Genomic DNA, 11,869 nt, shown 5'->3' with positions numbered 1-11,869 from the left:
CAGTCAATTATTTTATATTTCAGAGGAACAGAGATGTGTTGTTTTGACTTGGTAATGATTGATTGTATTGTGATAAAAGGTCCATCCTGCCTTACAATGAAGTGACAACATAAAAGGTCACTGAAGAGATGAGTAGTGAGAAGAGGAGAGTAATTGTGGTCCACGTTACCGAGGACTTTAATGCAAATACATTGTCATTACAAATATTGAAGAAGAAAAAAAAACATGATTGCTTGAAAAGGTTTGTCATATTTTCATAAGAGCTTTTTGTGTTCATAGGAACCTGCAGATACATCAAGATCAGAAAGAGGGAAACTAATTTGACTGAGGTCAACAAAACTGAAAAGGATCAGAAATCCAAAGCTCTTAACAACAGAAGGCTTTGGGCAACTCGACTAAATTATGGACTTTTGACTTTAATTTAAATATCCTTAGAATTTAAAATAAATTTCTGGTTTGTTTTTGTATCACATTACAGTGTTGTAGAACGTCTGCAGTGTTATCTCTGGATACAGTAAATGAAAGATGCATGAAACGTCCATAAAGATGTATTTTCTCTGTCAATGCAAATTAATAACTAATGAAAACATTACATTTGAGATTAGAATAATGACTCACACTAATTAAAAAATACTTTAATTTTTAAAAATGTAATTAATACAACCTTTTTTTTAGAATGTATAATTCTGATATTAAAGAAAGGAAAAATCTCAATTTGTGTAAAATAACTCATGTTTTTACTGTTATTCCAAGGATCCTTAGATGCTTTAATTAAAGCTGACATTTAAAAATATGGCATCAGTTATTAAAACAATCACTGAAAAATACATTATTTATTCAAATCAACATTAAAAAACATATTCTGCTCAAAATACTAGTGTATATTTTAACATACATTTTCAATAAAATACTTTGCTTCTCATAGCAAATTATAACAATGACAAAAAAGTGGGAAACTAAAAACCTTTGTGGTTAGTTCTAAACCAAAATATGACCATATCAAAATCATTTTTGAGAATTTTCAAACAATCATAGAGTTCCATTGATGGAAAAACAAGAACATTTCACTGCTTTCATGTGTAAAGTATTTAATATTCAGTCATACATGGAAACGTCAAAAATGTAAAAGCTAAACTCAATTATTTTACATGGTACAGAACTCCATAAACACTGAAAGGAACAGAAATGAATCCTGCTGAATGTGTGGCCCTCTTTAACTTCAGTATCTAATGGGATACTGATGGGGATCTGAAGGCAAATACGACTGAGAAGTACAACAAAAAAACTGGATTAAGAAAAACAAGCTGGTAGGCAAAAGTAGACCTCAGGTTTATCTTGGTCAGACACTGAAAGGTAAAGGTAATTTTATTTATACAGCACGTTTTCAGCAACAAGACAATTCAAATTGCTTTACGTGAGTTAAAAGGAAACACAAACAAAAAGAAAAGGAATGAGCAAAAGAAGAAAAAGTATTGTTGATCTAAAGTATGTAAAGTAGGAGCTCCTGTTCAGGGTTGCTAAGTTTCCTCTGGTCTAATTCCATTTCTGGGTTGGGAGAACAGGAGTCTGAAAAATATTCCAACAATGTTGATCCAGAAGTTTCCTCTGGGCTTCTGGTCTCTGCATCTAAATACTGAGTACTCTACAGTTTCTGATAAAATAAACTAAAGATCTAATTCCTTTTCTGGGTCAAAAGTAAGTGATAGTAGTAAAAAATAACTAAGTAGTGACTAGAGGTGTGCTGATCGATCGGCCACGATCATAATCGGCCGATTTCCGTGAAAAAGTGTATGATCGGTGATCACCGATCACGGTCTCTTGTTGCCGATCACACAAACCGATCATCACCTGCTTCTCATTTCGCAGCCTGCCTGTGCAGCTGGTCTCCTCTTTCCTTCACACTGCGCAAACGCGCAGCAACAAATCCTAAGCGATGTGGAACTATAACGCACTGAGTGAATGGGGAAGTTTGCGTGTTGCGATGGAAAATTGAAGCAGGTCAAAATGCAGCAACACAACGAAGCTAATATGACATAAAAACAAGCCATACTTGACGGAGTGTGGCTACATCGAGGCTCACTGCAGTAAAAAAGACATACGGAGGATCAGATAGCAGGTAAAGCAGCGCACAGCTACAAACACTCACCCGGATTAGCATGACGGTCAGAAAGCTAAACAAATAACCCGCAAAATTATTTAAGTCTTCGAGCTGCGATGTAAGACGCTGGTTCTGCTCTCGCTGTTGAACCGCTGCTACGCTACAGGTAGTAATTTAGACGGAGCGACGCTTCTGCTCCACCTGGTAGTGACTCTCACACCGAATTTCTGCTTAAAGCTGCAACATCTAACTTAAAAAAATACATTTTACATACGTATTAAAACTTTCGCTGTCCTAACATGAGACAAATAATCTCTGAAAAAATAATCGATCTCCCTGTCCTGCATAATTACTCCGCTCAGTCAGAAACAGCCAATCAGAGCTAGCAGTAATCAGCTAGCCGCCATGCTATCAGGAAGTTTTCATTCAGTAACTCAGGATTGTTTATTTTAATGGAACCTGTTTATGCCTTTGAATGTTAAGTTTTATACTTGAATTTTTTGGCAATGTTGAGAGGTTTTATTTTGGCTCTTTGCATTATTTAGCCTCTTCAGAGCCTTCATATCTTATCAGTCTGTTAAAGATAGTATTACCAATAGCAGTACAATTTGCACAATGCCTGTTTTGTTTAGTTTTCTTCTTGAAAAAAGTTATTAAAAACAAGTTTTTGTCTAAATTAAGGCAAATTCATGGTTCCTTTTTCCACATAATGTCACCGGTAGTGTTTATGATAAAAAAAAAATTATGTGATCGGTATCTGTGATCGGCCCTTATGGGTGATCGGTATCAGCAGGAAAAAACCTGATCGGCACATCTCTAGTAATGACTGTCCTGTTAAGTATTTCTGAACTCTAAGTTTGTAGTTATTCTGATTCTGATTCCATTTGTGGGCTGTATAATATTGATCTAAATAGTGTGTACTCCACAATTTCTAATATTACTAATAAACTAAAATAAACCTTTCCTGGGTTAAATAGTGAGTACTCCACAGCTTCTAACAAAAATAAAATAAAAAAAAGGAAAGGACACATTACGGCAAAAGGAAACATTTAGACAAAACAAAGGGTAAAACAAAGATATGCGTGACGGCAGTGACGTCAAAGGGCCCTGAAACCATGTTGCTCAGCTTCCCTACAGAAGTCTGATAAGATGTTGTTATCAAGGAATGTCTTTGGGAGCACGTTATGTTTACATATCTTCAAGGAGATTGGAAACATGCTGCCCTTCCAAGGCCACACGGGGGAAGCCATTTCAGATACAGAATGTCTTAGGTTGGGTAGATTATGAATTTCAATCTTCCCTAAAGTCTCTCTGACACATCTCAGTTCCCAATCATCCAAATTAGTTTGGTGGTTCCACTGCACCGAAACTAGCAACTTCTACAAGATCGATTCTATCCCATTAATGAGTTTTAGACTCCTCAGCAGGGCTGAGGAGTCTCTGCAAGACTCACATCCAACCTGCGTCTCTGTCCACACCAACAGTCTGAGTGTTCGCTTGTTCGGCCAAGTCCGTAACAAATATGTCGATAAGCCAAGGATCCACAAGCTCCAAACAGCAGAAATCCTGTTCTCATGAATAAATCCATGGTGAATCCCACTGGGTGTGTCCCCACAGGAGAAAAGAGGGCTCTCCTGTGCCCAGACTTCTCATCAAAAATGTGAACAATTGCATTGAGAAATTGGCTGACCAGATAAATAATTTATATACTAGGATGATGTGGAAATAAAGGCTCCAAAAATAGAGAGAAAGAGGACAAAAACAGAGCAAGCATGGGAAGGGAGGGAGCAGAAGAAAAAAGCCTCTGTCTTCACTGAGAGCAAGAGAGAAAAGACACAGTCAGTGAATCACTAGCAGCCAGCAACAATCTGTTGACTAACATTTTCTACTTGCTGTTTACATCATCTGACCAGATTTTCTTTTGGATCTGATGCCAAAACGGATCTTAGGTGTTTCGTTCCTAAGGATTCTAGTCTGAGTGAGTCTTCATATGATGAGTTACCCTACTTCTGCAAATGTAACTCTTTCCACAAGTCCCACAAGAAAAAGGCTTCTCACCTGTGTGAATTCTCATGTGAAGATTTAACTTTCCTTTTTGAGAGAAACTTTTTCCACAGGTCTCACAAGAGAAAGGCCTCTCACCTGTATGAATTCTCATGTGATAATTTAACTGACTTTTGTTAGAGAAACTTTTTCCACAAGTACCACAAGAGAAAGGCTTCTCACCTGTGTGAGTCCTGATGTGACAAGTTAAATTACTTCTTTTGGTGTAACTCTTTCCACAGGTCTCACAAGAGAAAGGCCTCTCACCTGTATGAATTCTCATGTGATAATTTAACTGACTTTTGTTAGAGAAACTTTTTCCACAACTACCACAAGAGAAAGGCTTCTCACCCGTGTGAATTCTCATGTGATGAGTTAAAGTTGCTCTTACACTGTAACTCTTTCCACAAGTCCCACAAGAAAAAGGCTTCTCACCTGTGTGAATTCTCATGTGAACATTTAACTTTACTTTTTGAGAGAAACTTTTTCCACATGTCTCACATGAGAAAGGCTTCTCACCTGTATGAATTCTCATGTGATAATTTAACAGACTTTTGTTAGAGAAACTTTTTCCACAAGTCTCACAAGAAAAAGGCTTCTCACCTGTGTGAGTCCTGATGTGACAAGTTAAATTACTTCTTTTTGTGTAACTCTTTCCACAGGTCTCACAAGAAAAAGGCTTCTCACCTGTATGAATTCTCATGTGATAATTTAACAGACTTTTGTTAGAGAAACTTTTTCCACAAGTCTCACAAGAAAAAGGCTTCTCACCTGTGTGAGTCCTGATGTGACAAGTTAAATTAATTCTTTTGGTGTAACTCTTTCCACAGGTCTCACAAGAGAAAGGCCTCTCACCTGTATGAATTCTCATGTGCTGAGTTAAAGCTGATCTTCCACTGTGACTCTTTCCACAGGTCCCACAAGAGAAAGGTCTCTCACCTGTGTGAATTCTCATGTGAACAATTAAATTACCTTTTTGAGCGAAGCTTTTTCCACATGTCCCACAGGAGAAAGGCTTCTCATCTGTGTGAATTCTCATGTGAACTGTTAAATAACTTTTATGAGAGAAACTTTTTCCACAAGTCCCACAGGAGAAAGGCTTCTCATCTGTGTGAATTCTCATGTGATGAGTTAAAGTACCCATGTCACTGTAACTCTTTCCACAAGTCCCACAAGTAAAAGGCCTCTCACCTGTATGAATTCTCATGTGATAAATTAAATCATCCTTTTTTCTGTAACTTTTTCCACAGTTTGAACATGTGAAAGGTTTTACTCCTGTGTGAGTCATCATGTGTCTGGTCAAGTATCTGTTTTGAGAAAAGGTTTTATCACAAATTTTACAAGAATATAATTTTTGCCCTTGGTGAGCTTTCTTGTGCTTTTTCTGTTTTTCAGTGTCAGTTCTGCCTTTCTGCTGTTTGATTTTCTCATATTTCTCCTCTTGTTTCTGTTCTTCCTTTCTCTTTTTTCCTGGGTCTTCAGAATTGCTTCCTTCTTGATCCTGGTTCTCAGCTTCTGGAGAGCCATGAGAGATGAGTTGGTTCCTCTGTGGTTCTGTTTCATTGAGAACCTCCTCCTCTTTCCACACACAGCATTGTGGGAGATCTGGACAAAAAGACAAAACAAAAGCTTTAAAATGTCAATCAAACAAGGAATCCTTCACTTTAACCTCAATGCATCAAAACAGGATTTTCTTGGGTTATTCTAAAATTACAATCTTAGAAGATTGAACATTAACTCAACCAATGAGGTTCTTCTGATCAGACTGGAACTAGATGAGAGTCAAAATATAATATGAACCTCCAGGTGAGCAAACAAGATGGCGATAGTTTAACCTGGTGGCTTCCTGACAAATATTACAAAAAGTTTTCATCCTCCATGTAGCTGCAGGATATATATCACGTTAAAGAGCGACATAAAATACCTACAGCAAAACACTAAATGCTTTAAATCCTGACCCATTGAGCCTGAAAAAGGCTCAGCTGCGGTGCTCTCTACTGACCCTCCCTTCCTGATTTCCTTAGTTTAATGTCCAGCACACGCGACACGAGTTGTCGGCCCATTTTCAAAATCTGAGACACATTAGCCGACAGAAATCCTAGGTATAACGGTTCTATCGGGTTCGATCGTGCCGTGTGGTGTCCAGCCACATGGGCACAAAATAATGGCTACAAGTCCAGTGAGCTAATTTTAAGATCAGGCATTAATCAATGCTTTATTAGAATCTACATGTGATGCATGTGGCTAGAGTCAGCGTAAAATTCTGACTGAATGAAAATCATTGTAACCAATTTATGTCACATTAACGAAGAACAGCTGAAAACTTACAGGGTTTATCAACTGCGGTAGAAATTTGGCTCCAACTCCTCTCCTTGTCATTTCTATATTCTTTGCATGAAATAAATAACTATTAATGTTGTTTCCACATATCATCTCCGATGTCTGCTGGACTTGCGCTGTGTCAGCTGTTTGGGATTCCCCTCTGTAATTTCCCCTCAGAAAGCAGGAGGAGAATCCGGCTTTCTGATTGGCTACCTGTCACATTCAGCCTTAAGCTCCCGGTCCTGGAAAACCCTTGATTTAGATCTGAGCGGCCATGACGATCTACCATAACACACCACACACTGCAGGATGATCGGTTACGAAATCACCAGCAAGAATCTTAGATCGGCCAACCATCTAAGATTGTCATAAGGGCAAAATGGGGGCAAAAAATCGTGTAGTGTGAACTATTGCATTAGGTAGTCGGATAGGCCATCTTTATTTAAATCTAGTAATTACTGAAGGGCAATATAGTTTACAGACTTTATAATCTGCACTCTTTTGGTTGAATGCAGTATTTATTTCCACTTTGGCTTTATATTGTTTAGTTTTTATTTAAGAAAGTTTTTTGTTAATGGAGTCTGAGAATGAATTTTATTTTTGATTGTTTAGTTTATTTAGTTCATCAGTTCCAGTATTATGTGTTCTTTAGAAAATATGGTGTTTCTATCTATGGCAGGAAATCACATGCATTCTTAGTCAATATTATCGTTTATCACAATAATTTTTTAGACAATAAATAGCTCAGCAAAATTTGTTATCGTGATAGGCCTAGTCATGAGATTATTAAAATGGAAAGTTTGCAGCCAATTAAGACAATTATTAAATATGCATTTAATTGTTATTATCACCTGGTTTCAGTTTCTGCAGTGTCACCGTAAAATAATTCCCCAGTCAAAGTGGAGGGCGGGGCTTAGGGCGGGGCTAACACTGACCTTCTTTAACTTAAATTTGGGCCCTTATTCTGTCAGAATAGCTGACATGCATTGAATACGCAGTAAGAGGTCTGTGACATACAGAGGAGCTGTGAGTTCAATATGCGACAAGATACAAGAATTAAGTCAATAAACTGTTATTAGTGATAACTGGATGGATATAAATACATTGTCATGGTTTCACAGTGGAGTTGACTGCAGTACACTATGAAACACGCCTCCTGTTCCTTGATGATGGTCTGACTGGTTACCAAGTCAGGATGTCGTACAGCTGTTGATGAATTTTATGACCATCTATCTGCTATGTCATGATGTTATGTTGCTGATTTAATAGAAGCAAAGTTTCACTAGAGAAAGCCCTGTGTGGATCTTCATGTGGTAAATTAAACTATTCTTTTGACTGAAACTTTTCCCACAGGTTGAAAATGTGAACGGCTTCTTACCCATGTGAGTTTTTATGTGTCTGGTCAAGCAACTGCTTTGAGAGAAGGTTTTATCACAAATTTACAAGAATATAATTTTTGGACTCTGTGAGCTTTGAAGTGCATTTTTTGGTGTGAACAATCAGTTTTACCTTTCTGGCATCTTTTGTTGCGTTTCTGTTTTTTCTTTCTCTTTTTTCCTGGGTCTTCAGATTTGCTTCCTTCCTGATCCTGGTTCTCATCCTCAGCAGAACCAGGAGAGATGAGTTGGTTCCTCTGTGGTTCTGTTTCATTGTGGATTCTTTGCACATTAGGAGGATTCACCAAAATGTCATCAGTCTCCTGTTTCACCACAATCTGCTCTTCATCCTGACTGATGCAGAGTGGCTTCTCTTCCTCTTTGAACTCTTGATGTTCTGGTTCTTCTTTACATGAACTGGACTTCCTGTCCTGGTAGCTGAATTCATTCAGAACCTCCTCCTCTTTACACACCCAGCACTGTGGGAGATCTGCACAAAGAGACAAAACAAAAGCTTTTAAATGTGAGTAAGAGAATGATTCCTTCGCTTTAATCACTTAAAGCCTTTTCAAGTGATCCAAAGACTAAAATTATAAATTCATAAGTATAAAAATTAACTTAACCACTTTAGTCTGTCTGACTGGAAGGGATCTAGAAACCAGTCAAAACATACTATGGATCTCCAGCAGAGAAAGCAAGATGGTGATAATTAAACCTCGTGGCTCCAGGACAAAAACAGATCAAACAGCAGCTTGATTTAATCCTGTTATATTACCTTAGAGTCTTACACATAATTCTATGCTGAAAACATTTAATGCATAGAACAGCTGGTTTTCTAATGCACATTAAAGAAAATAAGCATTTTAAACCCTGTTGTTGGTTTTGGTTTCATGTCTTCTTTCCAGTCCTCATTTGCATAAACATCTGTTCTTTATTACTGCAGCAACAACAGTTAAAGTTGTAAGAACCTCGAATGGTCCATGCGCCTCAACGACGCTCTGGCGTATGTTGCAATTGCAAACCTGTCGGCGCTTTGCATTGAGAAAGACTCTGTTAAGTTCAGCTTAACAGAGCAGGTTTCCAAAAATACACTGGGAAAATCCCTGGGTTTCTTATTAAAAAGGAACATAAAGCTTTTCAACTTGAATCAATAATAAAAACATCTATGTTTTCTAACCTCAAAACAATATTTCTATAATCTGTTAGTGTAAAATATTTATGTTCAGGGTTGAGTCATCTATACAACATAGGTTTGAAGACAGGCCTCATTTGAGGCAATGTCAAAATAAAAATATTTGGTTTTAAGACCTGAAGGTTTCATAAACTATTTTATATAATCAGACATTAATTTAAAAGCTAAAAAGATTCTACGGTAAAAATCCAGAATTTTATAAACTGAAACTTTATTTAATAATTATATTTAGTTTTATATTTAAAGAATTGATACAAAATATAAATTATAATTTGACATAAACAAAAGCTAAACATAAACAAATAGATTACACACAAATCCAACTTTAAACAGTACTTTGAGTAAAAATAAGACTGTTAAGGAACACAAACTGTAATTTAGATATTACATGATGACTAGTCTTTAACATAAATCATTCTGTTTACAATTTGAGCGTCTTCTTTAAATAGCTTTCCGAACAAAACGATTATTTATGTCTAAAAACTCTTTAACCCGACTAATCAGTAAAACGTGAAGGTGTTTCGTACCTATCCGGTGCAAGATGATCTTCGGTATCCTGGTAAAATCCAGCAGTCTGCGCTGACCCTCCATCTTTTCCTCGATCTTAACGTTGATTTCTTTCATCTCTGTAAATGTTTCTTCACCAGGAGTTTCCTGCTCGTTGATAAACTCTCTCTGAGGCTGAACTGAAGACAGTTTTACTGAAAACACGGAAATATTTACCTAAAACACCAAACCTGTTTCCAAACTACCTTCCAAGAGGAGCTAACGCTACCTCGTGTGCTCCGTAGCTTTCCGTGTGTTTCACTTTGGCTGTACTGAAGAAACTAAACAATTTTTAGTTCCGCCTTGAGCCTCCTCTCAGCATTAAATTATATTAAATATTTTACATTAATAAAAGGTTAATATATTTCAGTGAATGAAACACAGTATTAAAGTAATTACACAAACACACGGATGTTTCCAACCCTTTTATTTCTGTTAATTATGAGGATTTTCTTCAGCTAATTGAAGAACAGCATTTATTTTTAGAATATTACTTCATCCTGACTAATGGAAAAAAATGTTTAAGAAATGCGAGCTTGGAGTCAGTTATCAAAAGGTATTTAATCTTACAAAAGGACCATATTGGTACATATGATATTTTTTTGAGTATGATCGTTTTAGTTTGTAAAACAGTCTAAAGTTTTACAAACATTTCAAGGTTGTAGTTTTGAAGGTTGTGATTCAGTTTTAAAGTTAAACTGCAAATGAATACATTTTAGAGAAACACAGTGAAATGTTTTGACTTGAAAAGATTGAGAATAACTGACTTGTGAAAAAAGATTCATGTTTCCATAGAAAGAAGTGAAATCATGAAACGTCACTGAAGAGCCGAGATGTAAGAAGACAGATAACTTTAATTAAAGCCACAAAGACAATCAAAGTAATTTGCTTGTATCATCATACATGTACCTGAGCAAAGAGATATTATTAATCACTCATTTAAAAACATACAAAGAAAATATGTTAGAAATAAAAATAACAGAGGAAAACACTCTGACGCCTCCCAAAGGAACAAAAAGTGTTTAACTGAAGCTCCTCACTGCTAGGAAACAAAAGTCATTTTGCAGCTGTATGAAACATCAATATACTGTAATGAACCTGGTTTCCTGCTGCAAACCTTAAACATCTTTAACATCTATTTCACAACATGTGTCACACTAACCTGGTTCTGGTCTGTGCTTCATTTTATGCAAATGTCCCATGAAAGGGATTGGATCACCCGATTCTGAACATTTGGATGGGTGAGAAAATATCTTTGGTTATGTAGAGCATGTAGAAACACATTTTCACAGCAGAATTTTAACAATGACTGCCGTGAAACAAATATGTGGGAAAATCAGTGTTGTAGTCCTCGAGATCAGTCTTGGTCTGGAGACCTTTTTTTTATGGTCTCGGGTGCTGAGGACTCTGCATGTTATTTCAAGTCCAGTCAAGACTGCAACTGTGAAAATATCACTGAGCGTACAGCATACTGTCCAGTTTATTTGTCAACATCTTTGTTTTCAGTGGATGCAAAACGCACCAATTAAAATCTAAGAAATAATGTGTTCCTGTTAGGCCCCCCTCTGCACCCCACCTTTCACTCTCACGCGGTGTTCTATCAGATTACCATACGCTGTCAGAATAGCATACAAATATTATTTTGAGAGGCACAAGAAAGCCTCCTGACAAAAACACTAAAGTAAAAATAAAAACCTCAACAAGGACAATAGGCCCATCAGGGGTAAAAGGGGCTCAAGCCCCAGCCAGACTCCCTCTGCATGTGCCTGTATATAAATGCTTGTCTTTCTAAGTAAAAGATCTGAAAATACAATTTAAACGATGTGATCATTACCTATTAGAAAGTGGGGGCAGCAAACTCTGGCATCGTTAGTTTCTGCACCTCCTGGTTTTAGCTGTTGATTGTTGATCCACTTTTCTCTTTTTTCGGTGAGTTTTTTGTAAATTAACTCCCTTGTGATAAACTACCTTCAAAGCACGAAAATACAGTTTTTCTTTTTCTCTATTAGAACGGTTGGAACTCTTAGATTTTTTGTGTTATAATTTTTATTATTTTAGGTCATTATTCAGTCTAATGTTAATCAGTAATGATGTGCTGTGCTAAAACTTTTCGATTGCTGTGTTGAATATCTGTGTTCCTGAGAACTGACTGTTCCCTTCACCCTTGGAAGAAATTGCTCTCAAGGGAAAGAGCTCGGTGACCTGTGTGTTAGATAGAGCTTGCCGTCTGTTTTTGTCGTTTATCTTTTCTCACTTTTGTTTTCCCAAATAAAAGGCCTGCTCTAGCAGAGA

The 11,869-nt window shown here is 36.9% G+C and overlaps 1 protein-coding gene across 1 annotated transcript; it reads right to left on the bottom strand.

The window, feature by feature from the left end:
- Nucleotides 1-1,071: 1,071 nt before the first annotated feature.
- LOC106909524 (uncharacterized) lies at nucleotides 1,072-9,842 on the bottom strand. The gene is made up of 3 exons (XM_088016157.1): nucleotides 9,559-9,842; nucleotides 7,973-8,329; nucleotides 1,072-5,746 (listed from the first exon to the last, which is right to left on the bottom strand). The coding sequence occupies exons 1-3, from the start codon at nucleotides 9,653-9,655 to the stop codon at nucleotides 4,068-4,070; spliced, it is 2,133 nt and encodes a 710-aa protein (XP_087872283.1). The 5' UTR covers nucleotides 9,656-9,842; the 3' UTR covers nucleotides 1,072-4,067.
- Nucleotides 9,843-11,869: the final 2,027 nt, after the last annotated feature.

This window comes from Poecilia mexicana, unplaced genomic scaffold (assembly GCF_051168715.1).
Source record: "Poecilia mexicana isolate PSO_F unplaced genomic scaffold, ASM5116871v1 scaffold_18, whole genome shotgun sequence".
NCBI classification, from domain to species: domain Eukaryota; kingdom Metazoa; phylum Chordata; class Actinopteri; order Cyprinodontiformes; family Poeciliidae; genus Poecilia; species Poecilia mexicana.
The sequence above is the reverse complement of the archived record's forward strand: the minus strand, read 5'-3'. Positions and strand labels throughout refer to the sequence as shown.

Excerpts from the sequence above, each read along its gene's own strand:
- LOC106909524 (XM_088016157.1), bottom strand. The coding sequence starts at position 9,655 with ATGAAAGAAATCAACGTTAAGATCGAGGAAAAGATGGAGGGTCAGCGC. Across the intron at positions 8,330-9,558 it reads GATCATCTTGCACCGGATAG|ATCTCCCACAGTGCTGGGTG; the intron begins GTACGAAACACC and ends CTCTTTGTGCAG. Across the intron at positions 5,747-7,972 it reads CAACAAAAGATGCCAGAAAG|ATCTCCCACAATGCTGTGTG; the intron begins GTAAAACTGATT and ends CTTTTTGTCCAG.